This window comes from Falco rusticolus, chromosome 3 (genome assembly GCF_015220075.1).
Source record: "Falco rusticolus isolate bFalRus1 chromosome 3, bFalRus1.pri, whole genome shotgun sequence".
Lineage (NCBI taxonomy): Eukaryota > Metazoa > Chordata > Aves > Falconiformes > Falconidae > Falco > Falco rusticolus.
The window spans coordinates 14,041,498-14,067,608 of NC_051189.1; the positions used below are offsets into that span (position 1 = coordinate 14,041,498).

At 41.4% G+C, this 26,111-nt stretch overlaps 1 protein-coding gene across 1 annotated transcript; it reads left to right on the forward strand.

The window, feature by feature from the left end:
- Window positions 1-1,016: 1,016 nt before the first annotated feature.
- Window positions 1,017-24,528, forward strand: HHLA1 (HERV-H LTR-associating 1). The gene is made up of 16 exons (XM_037381732.1): window positions 1,017-1,222; window positions 5,640-5,748; window positions 7,743-7,802; window positions 9,841-9,921; window positions 10,361-10,444; window positions 10,538-10,621; window positions 11,986-12,069; window positions 12,634-12,690; window positions 12,784-12,870; window positions 13,718-13,810; window positions 14,888-15,085; window positions 15,840-15,911; window positions 16,162-16,233; window positions 23,226-23,382; window positions 23,723-23,805; window positions 24,022-24,528. The coding sequence occupies exons 2-16, from the start codon at window positions 5,673-5,675 to the stop codon at window positions 24,063-24,065; spliced, it is 1,332 nt and encodes a 443-aa protein (XP_037237629.1). The 5' UTR covers window positions 1,017-1,222; window positions 5,640-5,672; the 3' UTR covers window positions 24,066-24,528.
- The last annotated feature ends 1,583 nt before the right edge of the window (window positions 24,529-26,111 follow it).

The window sequence follows — 26,111 nt, forward strand, 5'->3', positions numbered from 1 at the left end:
CTTTGGGTAACATTACAACTTTCTTTGCCTTAGCTAGTGGAAGTGCAAGTCTGGGACAATGCAATTAAACAAAGGCAAGTGACAACAGAACAAGCCTGTTGACACACTAGTTACTCAGGCAATATCTACAGTAATAAATTAAGTAGTGCTGGGGAGCCTGGCAACTCAAATGTTCATAGTATTTGTAGGGCCATGACATTGATAGGACAATCTGAGAGTGCTCCTGACCAGTAGCTCCAACCTTTCCCAAGCTGGACCATTCCCAACAGGCAGTGTGTATGCAGGCATCCTGTGCATCAAATCTGCTGGCTCCTCTTTATCCTCTCCCTTTCTAAGAGGGGTCAGAATATTTGTGTCTTGAGGCTTTGTGCAGCACACCCTAAAGCACTTTTTATTTCATAGACTGACTGTGAATCCATTTAGGTTTCCTTTTAGTAATCGCTACAAAGTTTTGGATTACTTTGCACATTGAAGTGTTCAGTGGCTTATGATAAAATTACTGAATGGATGATTATCTGCTTTTAACAGTGTTGCACCTAAAACTCACCGGTTTCAGAGGAATCACTTAAAGTCCACTGGAGTAAAAGGGAGCAGAATTTCACCCACTGTTTCCAACAGTGATCACCTCTTGGATACTACTAAACATCACTCAGCATCACCAAAATTGCTTATGTCATTGTGACCGTATCTCTCCTCCTTGCCACTTAACTAACACAATTTTCTGGTTTAACTGTAATTTTGTTCCTTTTGATTTTCTATAGCTAAGATACACTTCAGATTTCTCCGCTGGCCTCTTGACAAATGTCCCCTGTTTAAATCACACCTTGAAGAATGGCTAAAGTTTTACCAAAAGGGGCTTACCCTGGCCTACCTCTTACCATCAAAGATGGCATTGGCCTAAAGGCAGTAAGATGAGCTGTCCCTTTAAAAGGGAAAAAAATCCTTTCTACTCCACAGTTCAAGTCATTACTGCCAAAAGGAGCTTCCAATCCTCACCTGACCTGCCACAGAGCCTTTCCATGCAGGCACTTTGTGTGCTTTATGATTGTGTTACCTCAAGTTAGTCTTTCTGGGATTAGGATAACAATTTTCACAAGATTTTAAAGCAAGATTATCAAGCCTGTCTACTCGAAGTCTTTCATAAAGTGCTTATTAAGACCTGGCAATAACCTCCAGTTTTATATAGGCTCTGAAGATAATAATCTTTGCCAAAAGAAATCAGGTAAGTTGATATTAACTATTCCAAATCTCAGTGGTTTCAACATGTACTTGGAGGAAACCATTTCAACTGTGCTATTAATACTTGGTGGAAATGTAGCAAATGAGTAGTTTTCTTAAATATATATATCTTGCATTTTATTAAATCCTCATACAAATAAATCTGAACTTAAAAAGTAGTTGTAGCAATGTAATGAAACGTGTAATTGTAACGCAGGCGTATTTTCACATTAGCATGGACTATTTCTTTAGACCTGGTGTATCATGGTCTGCTTAAAATGAGAGATGACCTTTAGACCTTTGGAACTGAATGAAAGTAAGGAAATGAATACTCAAGGACTTTCCTTTTTTATTTCTTTGTTCTCTTCTGTTCTGCTCTGTTTAGCATGAAGACACGCGAAAACTACTTGATATTTGATTGCCCTCTGTTTGTACAGGAAAAATGAAGACAATTCAAACTGCATGGTTACCTGCCACATTAAAATGAGTTCTAATGAAGCATAGTTAATAAACACATTGGTTTTAGATTGCTGCTAATCCAGAGTAACAAAGAGGGATTTCATAGGGGTCTTCATGAGTGTATAAAGAGAATCTGAACTGGATTAAAATCTCCAGTTCAGCAGTTCAGGGAATTCTGGATCAACAGTTCTAAGTAAAATGGATTCTACTGATACCATTCAGCTTAAAACAAACAAAGGAGGATTATCATGCCCAGTAGAGGTGAAGGAGAATTTGTAACTAAAGGCTTGACCTTCTGCCTGTATCAGATAAATGTTTGGAAGGAAAATATTCACTGAGTGAGTTTATGGGATTTGTCTGTCAGCTCATGGACGTGTGGCACCTGTGCCTTTACTGCCTGTGAATCTCAGTATGTTTTGAAATGGAAATTGTTAGTGATTTTGAGCTGAAGTACAATGAGGGTTTTGTATCTGCAATCTGGACGTGTATTTTGGTCATCACAGTAGTGTCACTTATGTTGCGGGCAAAAGATATACAGTTACAAAATAATAAAGTCTTGCACCTGATAGATAAAAATTAGATATCAGATAACCAAAGTAATGCAAACACAACATGTATCGTAAGAGTTAATATTACTAATATCCACACTGCTGAGAGTTAAAGTATTTCAAGCAGCAGTTCTAGGAATATTTGTCACAGATGGCTTTGAAATTTAATTGGACAGCATAAATGTTCAGAGGCTTAATGCTGGGAGAAGATTTTGGAAAGCATTTAAAACTTAATGCTTCAAATTTAAATCAGTTTCTACCAATTAAGGAGTAAGGGCAGTATTTCCTAGAGTAATGTTCTTTGTACTCAGATTTCTCTGCCATTTGTTTTTAAGCATCTTGTACTGGCCAGGGGACAGCACAGTGCTACATCTGGCAGTCAGGCAAAATAAGGCCTCTCACGAATGGAGGATTTTCCATTATTTTATACCAACGTTATTTAGTATTTCTTTGCTAGAAATAGGACAGGATTTGGCTTATTATGATACATGCTTCCGGGTTATGTTTGCATGTTGTCCTGGTCATTAGATGTTTTGCTTGATTGAGTCTGTAGTTTATAATCACACTTCAATTAAATGTGGGTCTTACGGCCACACAAATGCCTGCTTTAAATTCCTGCTGCAAATCAGCATCGTATGTGGAGAAAAACGTGTGTGTTCGTTAGCATGGAGGAGCAGCTCAGTGGGGAGGGCAGCAGGGAGCTGCAAATTCAAGTGAGCTGGAAAGCCTCTTCCAATGTGCTTCCAAGAACAACTTTGTATCTCACTCCATTTTGTTTCTAATTTTACAGCTCTGTTTTTCTTCTTTTTTCTCTCTCCCTTAAGATGCTTTGGTAAGACAGTTCCTTCATATGCCAATCTTCTTGCCTTTTTCTCTGTCTCTTATTAATGCGCTCTCTCTAGCCCCTGCTATAGCCTGCTGCACCAAATCTTCTGTCAGATGATTTTCCCCTGTCCCACCACCATGAACAACTCTGGGCCAGTTTAAATACATCAGGAATTAAGTTAGATCCCTGATAGGAAATTACCTACTACCTATCAACCCTTTTACTTATGAGCTTTTGTAGAACAGTTGTGTTTGCACATCAGTCTGTGAAATGCTCTTACCAAGGATTTTGGTGTTAGTCCATGTGTGATTCACTGGTGACCTAGGAGAGCCCGTGTTCCTCAAAGCAGGTCCTAGAAGTCAAGTCTCCCCACTCTGCCATGAGTGCTGACCACCAATCTGAAGGGGCAGACTGAAAACACCTGCTTCTCCTACCTCCTAGGTCTGGTTCTCTCACTTGCCATGCAGCCAAAACCCTCATGAAGGGCAGAGGTTTGGGCTTCTTTGCCAGTCTGGGCTGCGGAGACCCTCCAGCCAACCAGTCTTGTGCCGCAGGGACAGTACATGCAGGGAACGGATCACGAGCAACATGCTCAGAAGGAGGTCTGTAGCACATAAACAGCCGTCATCATGAAGCATGACTCATGGTAATGCAGATCTTGCAGAACTAAGGAGACAGTCATTTCTCATAATACAGGAATAAAAATTCATGAAGTTCTACTAAGAAAACAGCAAATTCCCACTGCTGACCTCAGTCAAAGACATAACACAACAGTCTCCCCCTAACAGGACACTTAATTGACTAGATGCACCAGCCACTATAGCCCTCTTACTCCAAAACATACATAGTTACAAACCTCCCCTTGACATGATTGCCATCCCGCAACCCCCACTGACCCAGAGCCGGCCCTCCCCAACAGCCACCTCCCTGCACCTTTGCAAAGCACTAGTTCTTCATATTCAGCATCACCAAGGAGTATCTCCATGAACTCTTCTCCATTTCATACAGCCAAACCAAAGAGGGAAAAAAATATAAAAACTGAACAGAATCCAGAGGCTTGGATTAGTTTTATATCTACCTCAGCATGGGCTACGTCACCACTGCTTCCATCACGTCAGCATGTTAGCAGGTTTTAGCTAACCTACTAGTCTCCCCTAATTACAGAGTCCACAGATCCATAGAAAAAGCTGTTACAAGACCCAGCAAGCTTCATAATACCCAGCAGTGGAAGCAGGGATAGCCTTGCCTGGATGTCAGGCCCTGTGATTGTCACGGCAGCAATACATTCATGGTCTGTAGTCTGGTTGTTGGTCAGATCCCAAATATTGTTGCAAGAGTCAAGCTTAGGATTTTTGATGCTAGACTGGTCCATGGGACACTGGACTCTGTCCATGGATAATTAGTCCAGCTCACAGAAAACTGATGGGGTACCAAGTCAGGGGAATGAGATTTGGCCAAGGCTTCCTCTCTGCCTCAGCTCTGTTCTTCTGAACATGCTGTGCAGAAACCGTGGATGTGTATAGGCTTGGGGTTGAGTAAAAAGGATTAGGCAGATGGACTGAATAGATGCGATGAACTGGCTAAGAAGCTTCTCAGACCTTTGTTTGAATAGCAGAGCTGTCACTTAAACACTTTTGACTCATCAGATGAGCAAACACAGACGTTTCAAACACAGAAATGCTTGGTATCATTTCATCGTCCCAAGGAAGAGTCTCTTTAGGACCATTAGGAACAAATCAGCTGTTTTCAGAATGTGTTAATTCTCTAGTGAACTCAATATGAGAAAGATTTTAAACATGATGATAATAGTTTGTTAATCAAACCGTATTATCTTCAAGATAATGATTTGCTGCGTACTTGCAAGATTAGCTACTCCAAGAAGATATGAAAAAAGTCTTTTGGATTTTTTTTGCGAATTTTTACAAGTTTCCTTATTTTCTGACAACTACAGAGCCTTGTGTAGTTTACAAAAAAATGAGGGAACATGTAAAGAAGCAGGAACTTCCCTTTTTTTTTCTAACCACTAATTAAATCTTTGAAACCTGGAAAGCAGCTTATTGTCTGAAAGGCATAGCATATTAATCTCTCCCAAGCAACTAGGCAAGGCAGTACAAGACACAACTTGGTGACAATAATTAACTACCGAAATCCGAGACTAGGGATGACCAGGCAAGCAATGTTTCTGCAGAAAAGGAGCTCAGTTGTTATTTGGTCTGAAATTGAACATAGGTAAATTTAATCTGGTTTCAACAGAAAAGGTTTAGACACCTGATGTGTCAGTGTCCTTTTGGGCACAGATCATCCTGCCAAAAAAGAGGGTGGTGTAGATGATCTTACCAAGTCCCACCAAAGCCACAGTTAATGTAGGACTCAAAAATCAAGTTACATACCAAATTCATGACAGCTGCATATACACAGCAAATACTGTTTATGTGATTACTGATTCTTTTCCATTTACACCACCAATCTTTTCTCTGCATCCCAGAGATCTAGTATTTCTCTCATGGTCACATTTGGGACAAGGGTTGGATAAAATTGCACCATATCCCAAACTTTAACACCACCAAAATAGTATTTCTTTCTCCTAGAGCAGCCAAACCTACTGGAAGTCAGAGTCCATAATGCAGCGGTTCTGCTGGCACGTGGTAGCGAAGATGAGCTTGGGCTTTCTGTGTCTCTTTCTGGTTTTCAACACAGGTAAGGATGATGGCTTGGTGTTCCCCAGGGAATAACCCAGGTGTCTCTTTCCCAGTTGCCCCCATAGCCCCTTTCTCACATCCATGGCAGATTTGGTTCTTTCACCCTGTGTAGGCACGGCTGATGTGCTGGACCTCCAGGGCTGATGCCATGCAGTAGGACAGACCAGATGATGGCAAAGGTCCATTCTTGGATCCCACACCATGAACCTGGAGTCAGAAAGGTTTAGATGGAAAGAGAGAAAAGGGCTAGGAGAGCTCTATAACCTAGATTGTCAGTCCAAATGTAGCTGCTACTGAGTGAGAGTTGTTAATATAGCTGACTAGCAGTGTATGAGGAGTCACAATTTACAGGCATGTACCATTTTTCCTTTATATATGTTGTCATGGTGTCATGGTTTAACCCAAGCTGGGAACTAAGTACCACACAGCTTCTCTCTCACTCCCCCACCTCAGTGGGATGGGGAGAAGAATCAGGAAAAAAAAGGTAAACCTTGTGGGTTGAGATAAGAACAGTTTATAATCAACATGATGATGATGATGATGATGATGATGATGATGATGATGATGATGAAAAAGAAAGAGAGATAAGAATAAAACCCTAGGAAAGAAAACAATACAATTGCCTACCACCCGCTGACCAATGCCCAGACAGTCCCTGAGCAGTGATCAGCCCCTCCTGGCCAACTCACCCCCAGTTTATACACTGAACATGAAGTTCTATGGTATGGTATATCCCTTGGGCTAGTTCAGGTCAGCTGTCCTAGCTCTGCTCCCTCCCGGCTTCTTGTGCACCTGCCTACTGGCAGAGCATGGGAAACTGAAAAGTCCTTGACTTAGAGCAAGCAATACCGAGCAACAGCTAAAACATCAGTGTCTTATCAACATTACTCTCATATAAATCCAAAACACAGCACTGTACCAGCTACTAGTAAGAAAATTAACCCCATCCCAGCCAAAACTAGGACATATATATAAAAAGAGAAAGAGAAATGTATCCAGGGATTGTCTTCTATACAAGGCATAGACTTTTGTACAAACAAGGACAAGCACCCAGGTTTCACCAGTTTAGGTATAAAGAATTATGCAGCCCCATCTCCTCTTTCTTCCCCTGCTTCCAGTCCTACAGATTTCATCTTACTGAAGAGGAAGCTGAACCCAGATTTCCTACTCCCTGGTGAGAGCTCTGCTTATTAGGTTCTAATGCAGAGCAGGGCATCACCACCATTGAGGTGAGCCCGCCTCACCACCAGCTCCCAGGAAAGGATGTCTCTCTGGGGAGCTTGGATGGACTGAGAAGCTGAAGCTTCAGATGGGCCATGTGAATTTAATATTTGCTAGCACTGGCTCATTTGGGGATCCTTCTGGATTACTCTTTGGAGGCACTCAGCTCTCCACTGATATGATAGGGTACCTAGCACCAAACTCCTGTGCTTCAACTTGTCCTGCAATGCCTAAATCACTGCTCTGTACCTTGCCCTTGTTGGCCTCCAAGGGAATCCCAGGATGTGAATCCAAACTCCTGAGCCCAGCTTCAGTTCATTTCTCCTATAACACAGCTCTTGAGAACAGTACTCAATTGAATGACTGTTCTGAATAACAATCTCACAGCCTGTGCAGATTTGTGCAGATTTGGCCTGATTACGCCATGGGCCTCGCAGTCAGTATTGTGTGCAAGTCTAGTGCAGATCTCTCCAACAGGTTGTTGCTATTTTTTCCTTTTGATTCTTGAGTTAAGGGGACGAGCTCAGATATTTAATCTGCTTTCTTTCTTTAGTTAGCATCTAAATGACCCGTCAAGTCCTTTAGGACATCCTTATTTTTAGGCACTTGATGAGCTGATGTTGTGGATACTCAGTGGCCTGCTTTGCAGTGCTGATGTTCATCAACTTCTGAGCTATAATAAAGGAGAGCAGCAAAGCAATCCAGGAAGACAGCTCAACAGAGAGTTGCTTGGTATCTCAACAGGGAAAACTGTCTCTCTTCACTTCACAGCTTCATGCATAAGGAAAGAAAATAAGAAAGAGAAGCAAGTGGCAGTGCTGGCTACTGCAGGTAACAAGCAGCGTGTCAGGAGACACCGTGTGGGACTGTTAATGGGAGTGGGAGGTGGCATGCTGGGCATGGAGGTGGCAGCAGATGGACCTTTCTGCAGAGCCTGTGAGCCCCAACCACCCCTGCTGCAAGGGCTCCTCATCTGACCCAGGGCTCACTCAGGTCCTTGGCCGTTTAACCTCTGTCCTTCCAAAATCCTAAAAGCTCTTCATTCCCTTTTGTTTTCCCTTTCCTCTCTTCTACACTGTGGACAAGCCCTGGGGTGCAGCTTGGTTTCAAGCTGGTTGAAAATAATACTGATGTCATTGGAAAATTGCATTTCTCCCCAAATGAGATTTTGTTTTCGTCTTGGCTTTCTGTGCTTCCTTTTCTGTCCTGCTCTGTTTTTTCTCTCTCTGTCATGCACGCAGGCCTTCCTCCTCGCACACACACAGATACCACACTGCTCTGCTTCTGCACGACTCTGTGAGAGGGAGGCAAAGGAACATCCTTGCAAAGTTTGACTCAGGAAAAACAAATAAGCAATGCCAACAGAAAGAAAGCATGTTAAAATAAAAAATACAGCTACAGCCCATTTATTCTGTCGTAGCACTACAGCCATCAAGGTAAGTGGGAAAAAAAAGTAATGAAATCCGTATTGCCATCCCAATTCCATGTTGCATCGGGGAAGGGGAACATTTCCTAGGGCCTGCCCCCTCCGTTCGTGATCTGCAGAGCGAGCCGCCGCGCTTCTGGCAGTAAGTACCCACTGCCCGGCGCGAGGGGGCGCCAAAACGCCAGGTCGCGCCCGGCGGCCTGCTCGGCCTCTGCTGGGGGCTGCCCGGGGCCTGCCTGAGCTCTGCCCGGCCATGCTCAGCCTCTGCTGGGGCCTGCTGAGGCCTGGTGGGGCCTACCCGGGCCCTGCCTGGCCCTGCTCGGCCTCTGCTGGGAGCTGCCCGGGGCCTGCCTGAGCCCTGCCTGGCCCTGCTCGGCCTCTGCTGGGAGCTGCCCAGGGCCTGCCTGAGCCCTGCCTGGCCCTGCTGGGCCTGGGGCCCTGCTGAGGCCTGCCTGGGGCCTGCCTGAGCCCTGCCTGGCCCTGCTGGGCCTGGGGCCCTGCTGAGGCCTGCCTGGGGCCTGCCTGAGCCCTGCTCAGCCTCTGCTGGGGTCTGTTGAGGCCTACCCGGGCACTGCCTGGCCCTGCTCGGCCTCTGCTGTGGCCTGCTGAGGCCTGGTGGGGCCTGCCCGAGCCCTGCCCGAGCCCTGCCTGGCCCTGCCCGAGCCCTGCCTGGGGCCTGCCTGGGGCCTGCCCGGCCCTGCTCAGCCTCTGATGGGCCTGCAGAGGCCTGCTGGGGCCTACCCGGGCCCTGCCTGGCCCTGTTTGGCCTCTGCTGTGGCCTGCCTGAGCCCTGCTCGGCCTTGCTCAGCCTCTGCTGGGGCCTGCTGAGGCCTGGTGGGGCCTGTCCAAGCCCTGCCTGAGGCCTGCCTGGCTCTGCCCGAGCCCTGCCTGGGGCCTGCCCAGCCCTGCTCAGCCTCTGCTGGGCATGCTGGGGCCTACCCGGGCCCTGCCTGGCCCTGTTTGGCCTGTGCTGTGGCCTGCCTGAGCCCTGCTTGGCCTTGCTCTGCCTCTGCTGGGGCCCTGCTGAGGCCTGCCTGGGGCCTGCCCGGGCCCTGCTTGGCCTCTGCTGGGGCCTGCTGAGGCCTGCCCGAGCCTTGCCTGAGGCCTGCCCAGCCCTGCTCAGCCTCTGCTGGGGCCTTCTGAGAGGCCTGCCTGGGCCCTGCTTGGGCTCTGCTGGTGGCCTGCTCAGGGGAGTAGGTGATAGGGAGCCTCACATAAATTTTGGGTACTATCGCACTGCCAGCTTTATCTTGCTGTTTTCCAGATTCCTTTCTGCACTCCTGGCATCTTTATTTCTCACCACATGTTTTCCAGTGCACTTCAATACATAATCCGCTCATTTTGTTTTTCCCATTCTGCAAGGTCTGCATATAAGTAGGGAATTCAAAACCATTTCCTTGTGCCTTCATGCAGCCAGCTGCTCAGGGACCCCTTCTTTTTCAGAGCTGCCTGCAAAGTCTGTGGATCTGGCTGCTATTAACCTGACAGAGCTGGTGAACAGTATGCTGAACACAGCGCTCAGAGGTAATGTGACAGGGCTGGGCAGGTCAGGCAGGCTGTCAGTCCAGCAGTGAATGCAATAAAGAACTAACAATGCTAGCAGGGGAAGCCGTAAATGCATGCCATCTGCCTCCAGAACTGATTCTAGGAGCACATTACCCTTGTGCATTTATAATGCAGGTAGCTGTCTGCCCCAAAGAATATAGAAATCAGTACGTGTTTGTGTATAGAGACAGCATAATGGGATGCCTTTAGAAAGCACTTTATCAGTGTAGGTTCAAATTAAAAAAGAAGTAATACAAATGGTCCTTCCCTCAGTGGAAATGAGAAAGAATTGAGTCTCAGGTAGCTGTATAGTGTCAGCACCTCAGGAGTCTTTTTAGAAATTGAATGAGCAGAGTCAAAACATGGTGTTGTCATAATTTGTTCCAATTGCTAATAGCATGGACATTTGTTTCTGCAGGTACCAAAAAACCCTTCTCTTTGCTGAGTGTCACATCTTATAGCTCATTTGCCTTCCACAAAGTGTCAGTCACCATTTATAACAGTGAGTGCTTTGTTGCTTTGCTCCGTGCAGGAGCATTTTGTCTCACACAGCTTGTGCATCAAGACACTGATTTTTTTCTGTCTTTCCCTACAGTTTCTAACGTGAAAAATGTTGACCCTGGCAAGTTCCCTATGCATTACTGCTACTGTTTGAACAACATGACAAATGACTTGACAGGTGGGTACACAAGAGAAGTTGGAAATTGCATGTTCTTAAGCTGAATTACTTCCTTTGGAGCTGAAAGCTGTAGCCTAAATTCTGCAGACTTCATCCTTATAAGTAGCATCACCATACTGAGTTCAACAGCCATAACTCATGATGAGTGGCTGCTCTGAAACTTCGGGGTGACTCCATGAACTTAGTCTCAGATGGCTGTACCCAGCCAGCCAGTCTGGGGTCGAGCCATCTGTCAAGTGACCAACACGGTTTACCCAGCAGAAAGATCTCCCCTTCCTCCTCAGACTACAAAGAGCAGTGCAGGAGAGACAACCCAGCAATGTATGTACATTACCTTCTTCACTTTCACTTTTCTGAAATAACCCACAGGAGATGAACAAGGGCTTCTCTGCACCAACAGTAATTTCAGTAACTTCAATGAGTCCAACAGGAGTGAAAAACAAGGCTTTATATCTTCATAGAGCTGTTTAATGGAGTGTAAAATACTACTGGGCAAATCCTTCACCTATAATACTCACTCACACCCCTGGTCTCACAGTATTTAACATTTCAGGATGGATCTGAGCACTTGAATTCCATGGCTGGTTAATGTAAGATATCAAGAGTAGCTCAGTAGCTAGGGACCAGAACCCATTCTCTCTAAGCTTCAAGTGATGACCACACACATGAGCCACAATGGCTTTCATGGCTTTTTCTGGACCCACACATCTCACAAGCCTTATTGCATAATGACCCAGTTTGCCTTGGAGGATAATGGAGAAACTTTAATCTTTCTGTCTCAAATCCAGAACATCTTGGTGATTAGAGCATCCTCCCAAGTAGCAAAAATTCATGGCCCAGCACAGGGCTCATGCCTGTCATTCCTTAAGTGAAAACATTGAGCTGTTACTGCTAGGACCTGTTACAAAAAAGCCGTAACACCACACCACCAGTAGCCATTTTTTGAGCTGACAGCAACATCATCGGTATGTCTGAAGTAGACCTCAGAGGAGAGAATCAGATGCCTCCTGGAAGGTCCTACATGGCAGACAGGCAGTTAGTGCAGGCAAAGCCTACAGGTACAGCACTCTAAGTAGAGTTACTTTAAATTGTTCTCTTGAACAGATAGATTCCATTTAAGTTTACTTCTAGGCACATTGGTGCTATTGTGGATATCATCTTTGAAATATACTTCTGCAGAATATTCCAGTGGCTTCTGAAGTCAACTCCTGTCCAGCAGAAACATTTTGAACATTAAAATATTTTAGACATTGTCATGTACAAGTATATATCCAAAATATGATCACATATAAAAGTGATTTTGTGACTTAGCATAGATGATAGAATATGTGTTTTCAATCATAAACTTTCTGTTTTGTTGTCAGATTTTACAGCTTTACTTGTTGATATTGTTGGAAACTCCACCAGTTATCTCACAGAAATTTTCAAATCCACTTCTATTCTCTCAGGTTTGCATTTCCTTTTAACATGTATCATTGTCTTATTTGTCTGACTTACTCCTGGTATGGAAACAAACATAAAAATGTGTATAAAAGCCTGTTCCTCTTACTCAGCAGGATTTTTCTTGCAAAGCATGGATTGCAGTTGTAAATTAAGTCTCCTTAGAGGAACTAAATATATATGTAATATGTATATATATGATATAGAAACATACATGTTTCTATGAATAGCTATGTTTTGTTTGAAAGTTTGGTGAATTATTACTAAATACTGGAATTTTTGGGAATTAAAATTCCCAAAGAATAATTATTGGCTATATTATCTTAATTTTTTCCATGTAAATATACTTGTAATTTGGAATTTAACTAGGTAGGAATATTTCCCCTAGAAATATTAGCATTTGGATTTGATGACGGTTCAAGGTTTTTGTCAGAAGTCAGATCAGAAGGAAAATATTTGGCCAGCTGCAGTAGCCACATACCGTTTCCTGGGTTTTTTTTCAACCGTTTAAGATAGTATCATATAATGAAAACTGGTAACAATGATCTGGTTTACATTTTTTTGCCTTTCAGTACCTCAGAGCAATGATTCAGATTGTATCTACATCTGTGTGATGACAGGGCAGACAGGTAGAAGTTAAAACCATTCCACCCCAAAACATTGCCATATTTATTCTCTAGAAACAAGTCATTCTTGATATTTATAAGCATTTCCATTTACAGGGAGAAATTTGTCTGACTTTTGGAAAATGCTGGAGAAGTCTCCTGTTATTAATTACACGTTTTCCAGTAACACATCTTCTGACCTGGGTAAGTACATCCTGGGGAATAAAAGGAAACAGCAGCAACAGTGAAAATCACATCCAGGTAGCACTTGCAAAGAATACTCCATCTTCATAATTTAAACATTCTTTAAATATATTATTTTATATTTTTATATTACTTATATATGTACATATATTTTATTATCATTAAAATAGAATATTTTCTATTGTTATCAATGTACTGTAATATTTATATTAGAAATATAAGTAAAATTTACAAACTTTTAATTTATTAGCTACAAGGTCTTCTAGTGGAGGACCAAACAAAACTTCCTAGGATGAGAGCTTCTACAGAATTCAGCACTGACTGGGGAGGGTTTCTGGTGCTCTTAATCTAAATATGTACCTTCCTTAGCACTCAGCACAAATTACCTCCTACCTTTACATGAGTTACTTTCAGAATGGAGTTGAATATATTCAGCCAGTGTGCTGCGTGGCTCCTCCACCCCAGACTGCTTTGCCAGGTTGAGCTGCACTTCAGATGCTCACCTCTCATTGCTGCTCACCTCTCATTGCTGCTCATGACTATTTCTCATTTTCAATGCTTTTTCAATGATTAAAATTGAAATTTCTCATTTTCAGTTTTCAATTATTAAAACAGGCAAATAGATACTGAAATCAGTGGCAAGTTTACCTGTGCCGAAAGCTGTAGGATGCTTCTCTTCTGTTAAAAAAAAAAATAAATCAAGGACACTTTGCCAAAAATTACTTTAATTAGAAAAGACAACAGCTGTTGTGATTATACCAGCCTTTTTTTTTTTTTTTTTCCTTTTTATCACACAATATGCAGTGGATGGTGAGTGTTCTAACTCTTGTCTTCTCATACCTCAAAGACCTAGATTCCATTTTTTCAAGTTTCATGAAATTACAGGAAGACCCAAACAAAACAGTGGATCCATCAACAGAACATGCATGGACATTTAAAAGTAAGCGGATATTGTGAGATCTAAATTTATATTCTTAACATCTTGACAAGTGGTCATGTGTTTGCTGCACAGCACTGTGATGTTGAACTATAATTACAGAGTAAGTTTGTCTGAAACAGCAAAATACGAGGTCAGTAGTGCACTGAATAGCAGGAGGATAGAAAAACTATTTTAAGAAGCCATTTTATTAGAAAAAGTTTTCTCAAGAGGCAGAGAAGTAAAGAAAAAATGGTTGTTGGTTTTAAACAACAAAGAAAAGATTATTTGAACTATTTGATCTCCTTTTTTATTGTAATTTTTTCTGTATTTTTCTCTATCTTTGACTGTACGTGATGTTCAGTTGTGAGTACCTGAGCATTTCATAATTTCAGTGCATTTAGGTTCACCACAGAGCTAAAAAATAGAAAAATGCTAGTCTGCCTCATTTTGAAAGCCAAAAAGCAAGGCTTCACACTTGCTCATGCATAGTAGGAGCCAAGAGAAATTCAGACCTTGACTTCATACCTCCTCACCACTGCAGCTGCATATCTGTACAAAGTTTCTACATGTTCCCTGGTCAGTCTGCTCTCTTTTTATAAGGTCTTTTGATTTGTTTAACCACATAACAACCTTTATTCTTTTCCAGCCCCAAATGTCATTCCTGCCACAAAATGTCGTCAGTTCTCAAATTCCAGTATCTGCCCTCCAGTATCTGCCTGCTCCCCTTCACATAGACAAGAGCTTTCATCTCTTCCCTCTGTAGTAAAGCAGTTCAGGAAATACAAAATAATTTATGTGAAGAAAAAACCCACCATTTTTCAGGAACACTTCAGTTTCTTCTTTTGTTTATGAAAGCTTGCACATTAAAATGTTCTTAGTTAGAATTTCAAACATTATTGGCACTCATTATGTTTCCATATTTAAAATGAAATCGAGAGGTAGCCTAATCACCTGCCAGGGGAAGTACTTAAGGAGTAGATGGGATTTTCTGGGTGTATTTTAGATATTATTGCTCCCCAGTGTGTTATGCTTGCTACCGCTATGAGGCATTGGCATCTACATGTTGTTGGCACCCTTCTGTCTCCTCTGCTTCTCCAGCTACCGCGATCCCTCTTGCCCAGAAAGGGGATGAAATCCCCACCACAAGGTTCCCACCATGGCCAAAGACGGTTGGAGCTAAAGGATCAGGGTTTCCATCACCACATGTGGATGCTTCCAGACCACGAGGCACAGCCAGGCCCCCTCCGACTGCTGCAGGGAGCTTGGCCCCATTGCCAGCCCTGCAGCTCAGCCCCAGTGAGTATGGCAAGGAGGACTGACACCTGCTTTATCCTGCTAGTGGTGGGGTTTGGCCAAAAGCTGAAACTGCATCTCTGAGGTGGAGGTTGGGACACCCCTCAGGGAGACCCGCTTTGCATCATTAGTGAGTCGATTTCTATATTGTAGAAGTGCTACAATCAGTTACAGGGTCCATCCAGCAGTTTCTTATGCTTTGGGGAAAAACTAAGTCTTGCTGCTCACTTCTGCTACCCACGTTTTCCCTCACAGTTTGCTCCAAGTTTGGTGAGCAGACCTGTAGGAAAGCAACGCAGAGCTGCTTCTCTTGGTCTTCACTAAACGTACCTTCTTTAAATCCTACCTTCCTCTAGCCCAGGGGTCCTCAAACTTTTTAACCAGGGGGCCAGCGTGGGGATGCAGTGGCAGGCAGTCATCTGCGGCTGTTTGGTTTCCCCCCCAACCCCGGGGGGGGAGGGGGGGGGGAGGGGGGTTCTGTAAATACCGGGGGCCAGATTGAGGAACCTGGGGGGCTGTATCTGGCCCATGGGCCATAGCTTGAGGACCCCTGCTCTAGCCCATGGATTTTTCAAGATCAAACAGAGTACAGCTTTTGCCCTTCCTTTTTCATCTTGACATTTTTATATGCCGCTGGAAGAACTGGGTGAGGGACTTTGGCTGTTGAGCTGTCTCATATATAGCAATTCTTCTCAGTAGACAGATAAATAACAAATATCCCGAATGACACGAAGCATGTGTCTTTCTGTTCCCATAGCTGACATGTACGCATTTTGGATGCAGACAGTGTCTCCTCAAGAAACCAGTAAACTGATGCAAACAGAGCCAGGTAAGATTGATCTGCAATAGTAACAAAGTGTTGGCACATTTATGAAATAGAAAATAATATATATATAGAAATAGGTGACTGTAAAATATTTATACATCAGTGTCTGTATGTTTATTAGTGGTCTGTGACTTCAGCTTTCTGCCCCCCCCCCCCCCCCCCCCCCGCCTTATTCTTTCACTCAATCCTTTTTTTTTTTTCTTCTTCTTTTTTTTAAATGTCAAGGCAAGTTATGTTCTTTTCCCTCCTTCAGATTTGCCTTCCTCAGTACTGTCTACACCACCCTACAGACCTGGGGTGACACTGAAACTTTACTCAGCTACCAGTAAGTAACTGCATCTCATGCAGCAAAAAAAGTTGTACGTTTGAAAGTATATCAATATGCAAAATTTCCCACACAGAAACAACATAAATATTTAATTTACCTGATACCTTATGTATGTAAAACACCCACAATGTCTAAGGTACCGCTTCCATATTTGTTTGTGAATCATACAGTGTCACATGTTCAAAATATAGATTATACTGTGGTGATAGAAGTCCGTTTGTCAACTTTAACATCGATTGGTTACTGAAGAATCTTAAAATTCATGCATTCTTTCTAAAATAAAGTGTCATATTTTAAATCTCCCTATTGGTACAAATAAAATGATTAAGTCAATCCGTGCTGCATGAAATCTCCAGAATTGCCTTAAATTTACAATACTGCAAACTTCCTTTTCAGCTAAAGAAGGATCATTATCAACTAGATTTTCAGGAAAGTTCAATTCTTCCTTTTAAGCACCAAAATAAAGAGCTAGAAATTAAGAGTTAGTATAAGATTATGTGTCACTCCACTTAGAAGTATCATAAACTCACGTTTGCAATAAAATTATATTTACGGATATATTACAATATTACAAAGTATAGTATTTATTTATATTTATTTTTAGCGTTTCTATTTATATATAATATATATAATATAAGCATTTATATTTATATTATTTAATAAGATATTACATGTTTTGAAAATGTGGACCTGATTCAGTGCCAGGAAGGGATTTTGAACTCTGGGAGAGCCCAGCTGCGACTGTGTATGTGTCTGAGACCAGGCTGCCTCTGGAGTACAAAAGGAATAAATCTCAGCCACAAATCCCAGTCTTGGGGTCTGAAGGTGACTAGTTCAGCTCTAGGTACAAGCATCATGGGCACCTACAATTAGGTAAAACGCACTCCATCCTGTAGATATCTTTAGTACCCTTGGGGTCCTTCTACTCCCAGTCTGGTGTCTTTGCTTCCAGTGGTGTCACGGGAAACCAAGCCACTTGGCCAGCTGAGCAGCAGACAAAGTACAGCGGAAGCTGCATGTATATCACAGTTCCTTATTATATACTCCCTGTTAACCTGGTAGTTAAGGAAGTAATTTTAAGGGATACATTGGCGTGTATACTCCAGCATTGATACTGACGTGGAAAGAACGATAGAATTATGATGTTCTATTGGAGGGAAAATCCAGACTGCCTGTCCTGGGTTCCAGATAAAATTGACATACCTGTATTCCAGACTGGGACTGTGATTGTCTGCTGTTTGGTGCAGCATAATCTTTTTAGGAACAGAAATTTGGTAGCTACCACTGAGGTTGGTGTGTAAACTCCTGTAGTACATGAAGCTGGGGCAATGCCTGTGCTCAGCTCAAGACTAGAAAGGTAAAAAATGTTCCTCACTTTTCCAGAATAAGCAGGTAGCTCAGTTCCAAATTTTCCAGTTTGGCTGCTTAAAGCTGTGATGGAGCTAGGAGCTCATGGGGCACTCTGGGAAGAGGCTGTTCATGGTCCCCCTGTTGACGATGACTCTGCTGTTACCACAGATGAGTGGGAACATGAGTCTTGCTGGGTGGTGAGGACTACTGGAAGGAATTTTGGAAATCTGTCCCTCAACTGCTTGTGTTTCTGTGTGGCAGCTGTCTAAGAGAAGCATAGACACCGGGTAGTGCAAAGATAATGTATTGAACTAAACTGCAGGGGTCTTCTGTATCATTTGGACTTGATATTGTAGGGAAAACCAGAGTAGTCTAAAGAACTAAAATGCCAGTCAAATAATATGTTTGGAAATCTAGCAAATACAACAAAAAAAAATAATTATTGAAAACATGAGCAAATAAAGGCCTGAAAATTCTGAAGGAAAGCAAAGAGAAATGCTGATTGTATGGTTTGTGATGGATTAGTAGGAAACATGAAAAAATAAACTGCACCGTTCTGGTATTGTCAAAGGAAATCATGGGGTTTTGATATGGATTCCTAATAAATCTGACAAAAAGAAAACCGCTGTTTACAGCCTGTGAAAACAGGAGAGGTAAAGAAAAAAACTGAGCATCACCAGCAGGTTTTTGCACAAAGGGAAACTCTGCAGCCTTGTGGTTCTGCTTATGGAGCTGACCCAGGGCACTGGGGATACAGTCATCTCCCTGGCTCCATACGGGTAACCCTGGTGTTTTCATTTTGGGATTACCTGGAGGCTTAAAATCCAAATTCTGGTCTGGATTCCCTGGTAATCTCACCTTTTCTAATATTTTCATACTGACTTCTCTTGGCTCATTGCTGAATTCTAACACAACTTGTCTGTAAAGGGTTTGGTTGGTTTTTTTGGATGGAAAACATATTTGAGTCAGAGAGAAAGGTTCTTTCACAAATCTTCAATTTTTCTGTCACTGGGAATAATCACATAGTAGGTGGGCAGTGGTATCTTACAATTTTGGTGTCATTTGCTTTTTCCCGTGGTTTTGCTCTTGTTGCCTATTGCAGAATCCAGGACCAGGATCCTGTGCTGTCACTTTTTGTAGCTTTTGCTGTTTATGATTGTGTTTTTCATAGTTTCTAGTCCTGTTCTGGTTGGCTGAGTTTTATGAGCATGTGTTGGGTTTCTTGTCTTTCTTTCCCTTTCTTTCTCTTTTTTCTTTTTTTTTTCTTTTTTTATTTTTTCTTTCTTTTTTTTTTTTTTAACTTATACTATTAGGAAAAAAGCATTTGAGAGCATATGACTCAGTGGGGCATCCATTTTCAGAAATAAATAATGTTATCAGAGTTAAAAATACTGACCGTGAAAGCCAAATTTTGACAACACCATCAAGTGATCATGCAAACACAAGTCCTGCAGAAAGGCAGTGTCAGGGAAGAGTGGGAGGAAACTGTTGCCTAGGAGGCCTAAGAACACTGCAGCAATAACCTACCTACTGAGACATGTTTTGAAGGAGAAGACTCACTAGTGCTGAGCCACAGAGCAGGTCTTGATGTAAGAGGCTTTTCAAACCATAGAGATAGGAAGCCAAATATCCTTTTTTGATCTTTCTTTCATTTTACTTCTGTTTAAAGAGCTCAAAATACCAGAGTCCTCATCTTACACCCCATGACATACATTGGTTGCATGAAGAAAATGAGCCAATGTCTTACCACGTGAATATAGTTTGACTTCTTGACACTCTGGATGGTGTGAAGAGAAGAATTTAAGATGAACTAGGTCTTATCTTGATTGGGAGCCAAGGAATATGTTATGGCAATTCTTATCTATCAAAAATTCTGCACAAAAACTAAGGTTCTCTGCATGTGTTATTTGCTTTGGGTGAGTTCAACTTAAGGATTAAATAATGGCCAGCCAACTAGAAGTTGCTGGAGTGTATGACTGGACTTGTGGTGGGCACAGTTCATGTGCCAATTGCTGTCTGGTGACTACACTATAGACCCTGGGGAACCTAGGACTGGGAACCAGCCCATTTTGAAAAGGCTGGAAACGTGGATTTCAATGTGATCAGGGAATGGAGAGTTTATCACAATGTCTATCACAAACTATGACGACAGAGGCTGTCTACATATAGGAATTGTGCATTTGAGGAAATAAATCAAACAGTGGGTTCACAAAGCAATGAAGGGCATCCATGATGCTCTGAAGGCTGAGACATTAGTCCAAGAACTCATTTCTTAAATCACAAAAGTGGATGCCAACAATAAAATATACAAGTGTGCATATTAGAGCGTGCAGGGAGGGATATTGGCAGTCTAAATCACTCACAGTAGCCGTAACATTGCTTTTCACTGGCAGCAAAATTTAATTTCAGTGTCAGAGAGATGGGATATTCAGTATAATATTGGGAAAGTCCAATTACTACCACAAGAATTGGTCACCTATCTGGCTGTGACAGTTACACGGTAATTTTAAATAGAGCAAAGCTCTGCACAGGGAGCTGTGGTTCCTGTGTTTCTGTGCTCCTTTGACTGACTCAGTTTCTTAGGAAAGAAAATTCTTAGAAAAAGAAGTTCTGAAATAAATTCCTACTTTAATTTTTTTTTAAAAAAAATTCAATCCAAATCTTTAGGAATTTACAAATTGAATACCAAAAATACATTTCACAGTAGAAATTTATTACAGAAGAAATATAAAACATTGCTATGAAGTGCTGAGAATTTTAATTTCAACCATATGATGTAGGTATACTATCCAATGCAAATAAAATTAAATATAACATTCATTGAAAGAGAACTTCAGCATTAAATAAATATAGTATTATGTTAATGTGACATTAATTTAAAATTAAGTGATTGTCAAAAATGAAAACCAAAGCAATTTGTTTAACTTTCAGCTTTTTAATTTAACTTTTCTTTCCCACATAGATGAATCCAAATTGAAATTGCAGTCATTCAGCTTACATTTAGGTAAAGCTGAATTTCTGCTGTTAAAACGTATAGCTTGAGTAAAGCATTTAACACCTGTTAGGCAGGGTAGCGAGTACCCACTTCAGTGGAGACTTAGATTCATTGGAGGGTGGCCTTTAGTGAGTTTTTATTATTCACAGAAACTCTAACATGACCTTTCATGAGCAACTTATATGAAAACCATGTTGCCGCATGCTTTGATGTTCGGTTATTAACAAGAAGAGTGTTTATTAAAGCAAGAAGTCATTAATTTTTCATTGCCATAGAGTGGAAAAAGATCAAGGTGTGTCAAATGCTAGTAAGTGGACAAAGCCTGATGACATTTATGAAAAGCTCCTAAGATTAAGAGAAATGCTGCTCCCTTTTGCCCATCTCTGACTGATCATGAAACTTGTGTAGCACCTTTGACACACAGCCAGTTTTCAGAGGGGCCCCTGAGTTTGGGAGCTGCAAGTGCCTGCCTATTACTCCTCCATGGCTCCTATTACCTTCGACAAGCACTGGCAGAAGAGAAATAGTTTTGTAGCGATCTCTTTCAGGTTGGCAGAACCTTTATTTTTCTCCTGCCCGTGAATGCCATTTTATATTAAACTTTTTGTAGGCACTAGATGACTCAAGCTTATTTCAACAGAACTTCATTAGTCCAAATTTAACCTCTGTAACCTCTCCTATCATATAACATAAGATGGCCCAAAGCTATAAAGCATGTGAGACATGTGAACCTGGAAATGCAATTACACTGTCTAAGGGGATTATACTCTGCAGGTAAAGCAGTTTATCTACACACGGCCAAAGCCTCCTGCTAGTTACACAAATGGAAAAACCAGCTGACAATCACACTGCAGCCACATTCACTCTGCACATTCGGGTTCTTTCACCCCAGAGGGTGCATGTGAGGGGGACACCCACCTCATGCAAGATGTGCCGCTCTCACAGCCTGGTCCTTGGTTGTCTTCTCAGAGCCCCAGCATGGCATTTGCAGGATGTCGCTTATTTTTTGGAGTGCTGGTGTAGGGGAGAGATCCTTTTTTAAGGACTGCTGTATGCAGGGGACAACACAATGTATGCGTATGCAGCCCCCCAGGGTCAGATGTGATGCCTTGCAGGGCAAGTAGCTTCACTGCAGCAACCTAAAGTGTACCTTCACCTCTTCTTCAGAGCATGGTTATTAAATATGCAAAGGAGAGGTCATTACACACCCATTTTAGCCATGCCCCAGTAGTCTTTTAGCATATTGCCTATTTTTTTTTTCTAGAAAGTCCTTTTGATTCTGACCCATCATAAACCTAAAAGTGCAAGATCATGTGTGACAGGTAATGGCTTGGAGAAGACAAGACTATGGCAAATATTAGGTTTTTCTCTTAATATGATGAAGAAAAGGCCTGAAAAATGAAAGCAGCTTCAGTTTTCCTTACTTTTTCTCAGTTTCCCCCATTTTCATCTTGCCTTCTTTTCTCTTTCCTATAAAAGAAAGGGAGTCTGAAGAGAGATTGTATTTGACACTGAAAAACCACATAGAGATTCAGGATTTTGTTACAAGCTGAGATCACCTATTCTGTAGTATTGCTTTTTCTGCAGTCTGGCACAGCTGCATTTGCTGGTGGGATGAAATGGTTGGTGTGCAAATGTTTATCTCTTGCTGCTGACTGCAGAAGATTCAATGAACAGAGTAAACTAGATGTTTTCCTTTTAGCTGGCTCAAGAGAGGGGAAGAGGGGGCCCGTCCCCAAGTACACCATTGCCCTGCATTTTTATGAAGTTAAAATAATAAAATGGTTGTCGCTTGAAGGAAAAAACATTGATTAACCAGCTGGCTTCTGGCAAACAATTAATAAAATGGATAAATTATTCCTATCTTCCTCTCAGTGCAGGCAAAAATTGACCTTTCTCCTCTTTTTAACTGTCAGTTTTCATGAAACCAGTAGGAATGTATTCATTGAGAGGATCTTTACCCAGTCCTAAAAACTGGGCTGAAATTAGCTGATTATTCAAATCACTAGAAGCAAGAAGGGGGAAACTGGTAAATGAGAAATGGCCAGATAGAAAGCCATAACTTCTGCATAAATCATGTTGATTTTGTTGATGCATCTTTAAAAAGTGATGGAGAGAGCAGTGAGAGTCTGTTTATTAGCTTTGTCATATTTAATCTAGAATTCAGATTTAGAGGGTGGATGTAGGGAAGCATGTGGAACCGGAAGTGAATCTTTTATTAAAGTAGCATATCCATATAGAAAATATCAAATATGTAAGTGTATAGTGCTGTTCTTTATCTTGCTCTTTTGCACTGTGGCAAACTGATGCTTCAGTGGGAACTGAACCTTCACTTAAATGGGTAACAATAAATAAATTACCTCTTAAGAGTTCCTTATATTTGTGATAAATAAAAGGAACGTGGTTTTACGTAACTGACCAGTAATGACAAATAATAAATTGAACAGAATATTTGTGCTTTCACTCAAGCAACTGCCAGGCTATGTGTTGTTTTCTTATCAATTATCTGCCTCACTCAGATTTGATTTTAAGATACCTACATGAGCTTATTAGTCTGCATGTTTCTTATAGCCCAGATAAGGCATTGCAAAAAATTTAATGGGACAAGTATTTGAACTAGTTCAGAGTTGTATTTTTTTCCTAGGGTGTCCACAGGCAACCCTCAAAGAGTCCCGTGTGACCTCGCCTCCTGTCACTCTTGTAGTGCAAAAGATCAATCCCTGTGTGATGGAGCTCTGTAGGTTTTTTCAGCTGTGTCTCTGTGTTGGTCAGAGAAGATATTCCAGAAAGGAAGCCATGAGGTAAAACTTGGCACTAGTTTCTCTCTCTCTCTCTCTCTCTCTGCTTAAAACTCCATCAGGCTTTTTTAAAATGACAGTTTTCAATCCCCAGTGCTTATTTTTGAGAATCCATTGTGACTGGGTGAGACCCAAATGGGTCCCCAGTGCACCAATCAATACTTGATCTGGCTTCCAGTATTCCAACTGAGTAAAGCTCAGCTGAATTTTTCCAAATATCTAATGACATCACTGAGGTCAGAATCTAGTTTTTTATTGCCATATTCAATATTAGCAGTATGATTCATACAGCTTATAAAAGAAAACAAGCTACTACTCTCCTAACTTTTAACTACATCTTTAGGTACTGTGTGGAATACTATTCCTGGTTCTTGAAAAATGCAAGTTATGTCTGTGAAAGAGTCAAAAGAGTTGCTTACTCCCACAGTAAGTATATTTTATCTTTATATCTCTACATACCTGATTATGAGGGTATAACAAAGTTTTATATATCCACAGAGTATTTGCTGTCTTTCATCAGATAGCTATTTAATATTTAAGGGATTAAAAAAAAAAAAAAAAAGATTGTTTAACCTTCATGTATGTTTTTAATATTTTCCTCATAAAAACTCTTCTGATGACAGTTCTTTTGTGTTCTTCCAGCATTAAAACAAAAATGCCTAAAAAACATCTGTATGTTGGTCTAGAACGCTGAGGTATTTTACTGCAAATTGGAAGACTGGTGGTGGTTTTAGTTGTCTCTTTCATTTCCCAGTGTAAAAATCAGGATGCAACCTGTTATTTGCAAATATTTGTAACAAGACATGCTATTAACCGCATGTTAAGCTAGAAATGTGTCTTCCTCCAAGGCATTGTAAAAATAATGTGTAAAAACAGATGTATTTTATACAAGTGATGTAACCGCAATAAAAGCATTGAAAGGCTTTTAAAAATTGTGTTTCATAAAGGATATTTATATGGTTAGCTGGTGGATGCAAATAGTTTATTCTACTTTTATTTACAACTAAAATAAATTAATCAAAAGTAACAGATACAAAATAATTGGAAAAAAAAACCTGAAATACTGAAGACAACAAGGATTTTTCCTACTGTTAAACATGCAGATTGTCCATTATTCCAAATCAAGAGTCTCCCATTACTTCAGCAACTCATCTAGTGCAGAGCTCAACCATGGAAATGTTCACACCTCTCGTATTTTCACTCTGTGATATATTTGTGTGAATTCATGAATTCACTAAGATTCATTTTCTTCCTTACATGCACCTCTTATGAATTAAAAGGAAAGAATAACTGAATAAATGGCACAGTCCTGTATTTTGCCACAGCACACTACACCACATGATGCTACTATGAACCCAAAGTACATCGTTAAACTGTTAATATTTCAAAAAAAGAAGATTATTTGCACTACAGCTGGTGTACATTGATGTTCCACTGAAGAAATATGTGTCCAAAGTAATACAAAGCCAAACAGAAAGGTGGCATCATAAATCCCTAGGGAAAGGTGGGACGCAGCAGCCCTCTTCCAAAACACATTTCACTGTGGTGCCCAGTAGCATGACGGAAGCATTTTTGTCATATCAAAGAGCAGGATAGATTGGTGTATTACCAATTACAGTTGATATTGTGGAAGAAATAGAAATGCTGATATAGTTAATTTATAGATCAGAAATACTAACATGGCCGTGGTACTGCAATGCTGTGAAGGGGTCTCACCCTGCAGCACCTCTCCTCATCCGAAGCAGGATTAGTTCTGCTGTGAAGAGCTGGATGAATAACACTTTTGTGCAACTCTTGCTTTTAAATCTCACAAAACCTCCTTAAAATGTGAAGACATGATTTAAAAAGAATAATCTGTATTGTTTCTTATATTTTTATCATTAAGTCTTCTGAGAACTCAGGAAGAAGGACATGAGAACAAGAACTTAGTGGGAGAAAACAATAATTAAAGTCAGTTTGACAGGGGTTTTTTTTATGTTTGAATAAATAGACAATATAAAAAATACTTTTTTAAAAGCTTCCCTTTTAAAAGATTGTGTTATTATTGTTTTAACGAATATCATCAGCTCTGCATCGTAGCGGCAATCTCCATGCTGGGAGGACACTTTTGTGTTTATAAAAAAATCATTCTGTGTTTTTCCTGCAGGAATGCAAGTCCTTGAACAGATTGCTAACCTCTCTATACTGCGATAGGGTGTGCTTGAGCTGTGTCTGGCACTGTGGGTAGGTCACAGCCATCTCCACTCTAAGGTCTTGGAAAGGGCTGAGAGCTACTGCCCCAGCGTGTCCATGGGGAGAGAAAGTATCACATAGTTATGGGTGTCTTGTAAAAAAGGCTGAGAAGGGATTAATGGCACCTGTCCTGAACGACAACAATCACGGCTGACTTACTGTTTGGCTTTCCCAGGATAATAATGAAATTAGTGAGAAAAACTATGAAATAAGAGGAGGAATGAAAAAGCAAGGCTCAATGAAAAAAAGTGAACACATTGGCTGCCCTCAAAACCAAAAGATTTTTCCATATTCCAGGTTTTCAGTCCTGCAAAGCCTCTGTGCATGTTTTGCAGAAGTACAGAAATGATGGTGGCATATGGGCAAATGAGTGTCTCAGAGGACGCACATTTATTGTTATGCCTAGTCAAGCCCACTCGGATTTGTCAGGCTGAAAATGTTCTTCAAGGCTGTAAAAATGCAGTTCAGGCAATCCCTGGAGAATCCAACTGGAAGCACCA

Coding starts and splice junctions, on each gene's coding strand:
- HHLA1 (XM_037381732.1), top strand. CDS start 5,673: ATGCAGCGGTTCTGCTGGCACGTGGTAGCGAAGATGAGCTTGGGCTTT. Junction 10,445..10,537: donor GTCAGTCACCATTTATAACA/GTGAGTGCTTTG, acceptor CTTTCCCTACAG/TTTCTAACGTGAAAAATGTT. Junction 13,811..14,887: donor ACATGCATGGACATTTAAAA/GTAAGCGGATAT, acceptor CTGCTTCTCCAG/CTACCGCGATCCCTCTTGCC.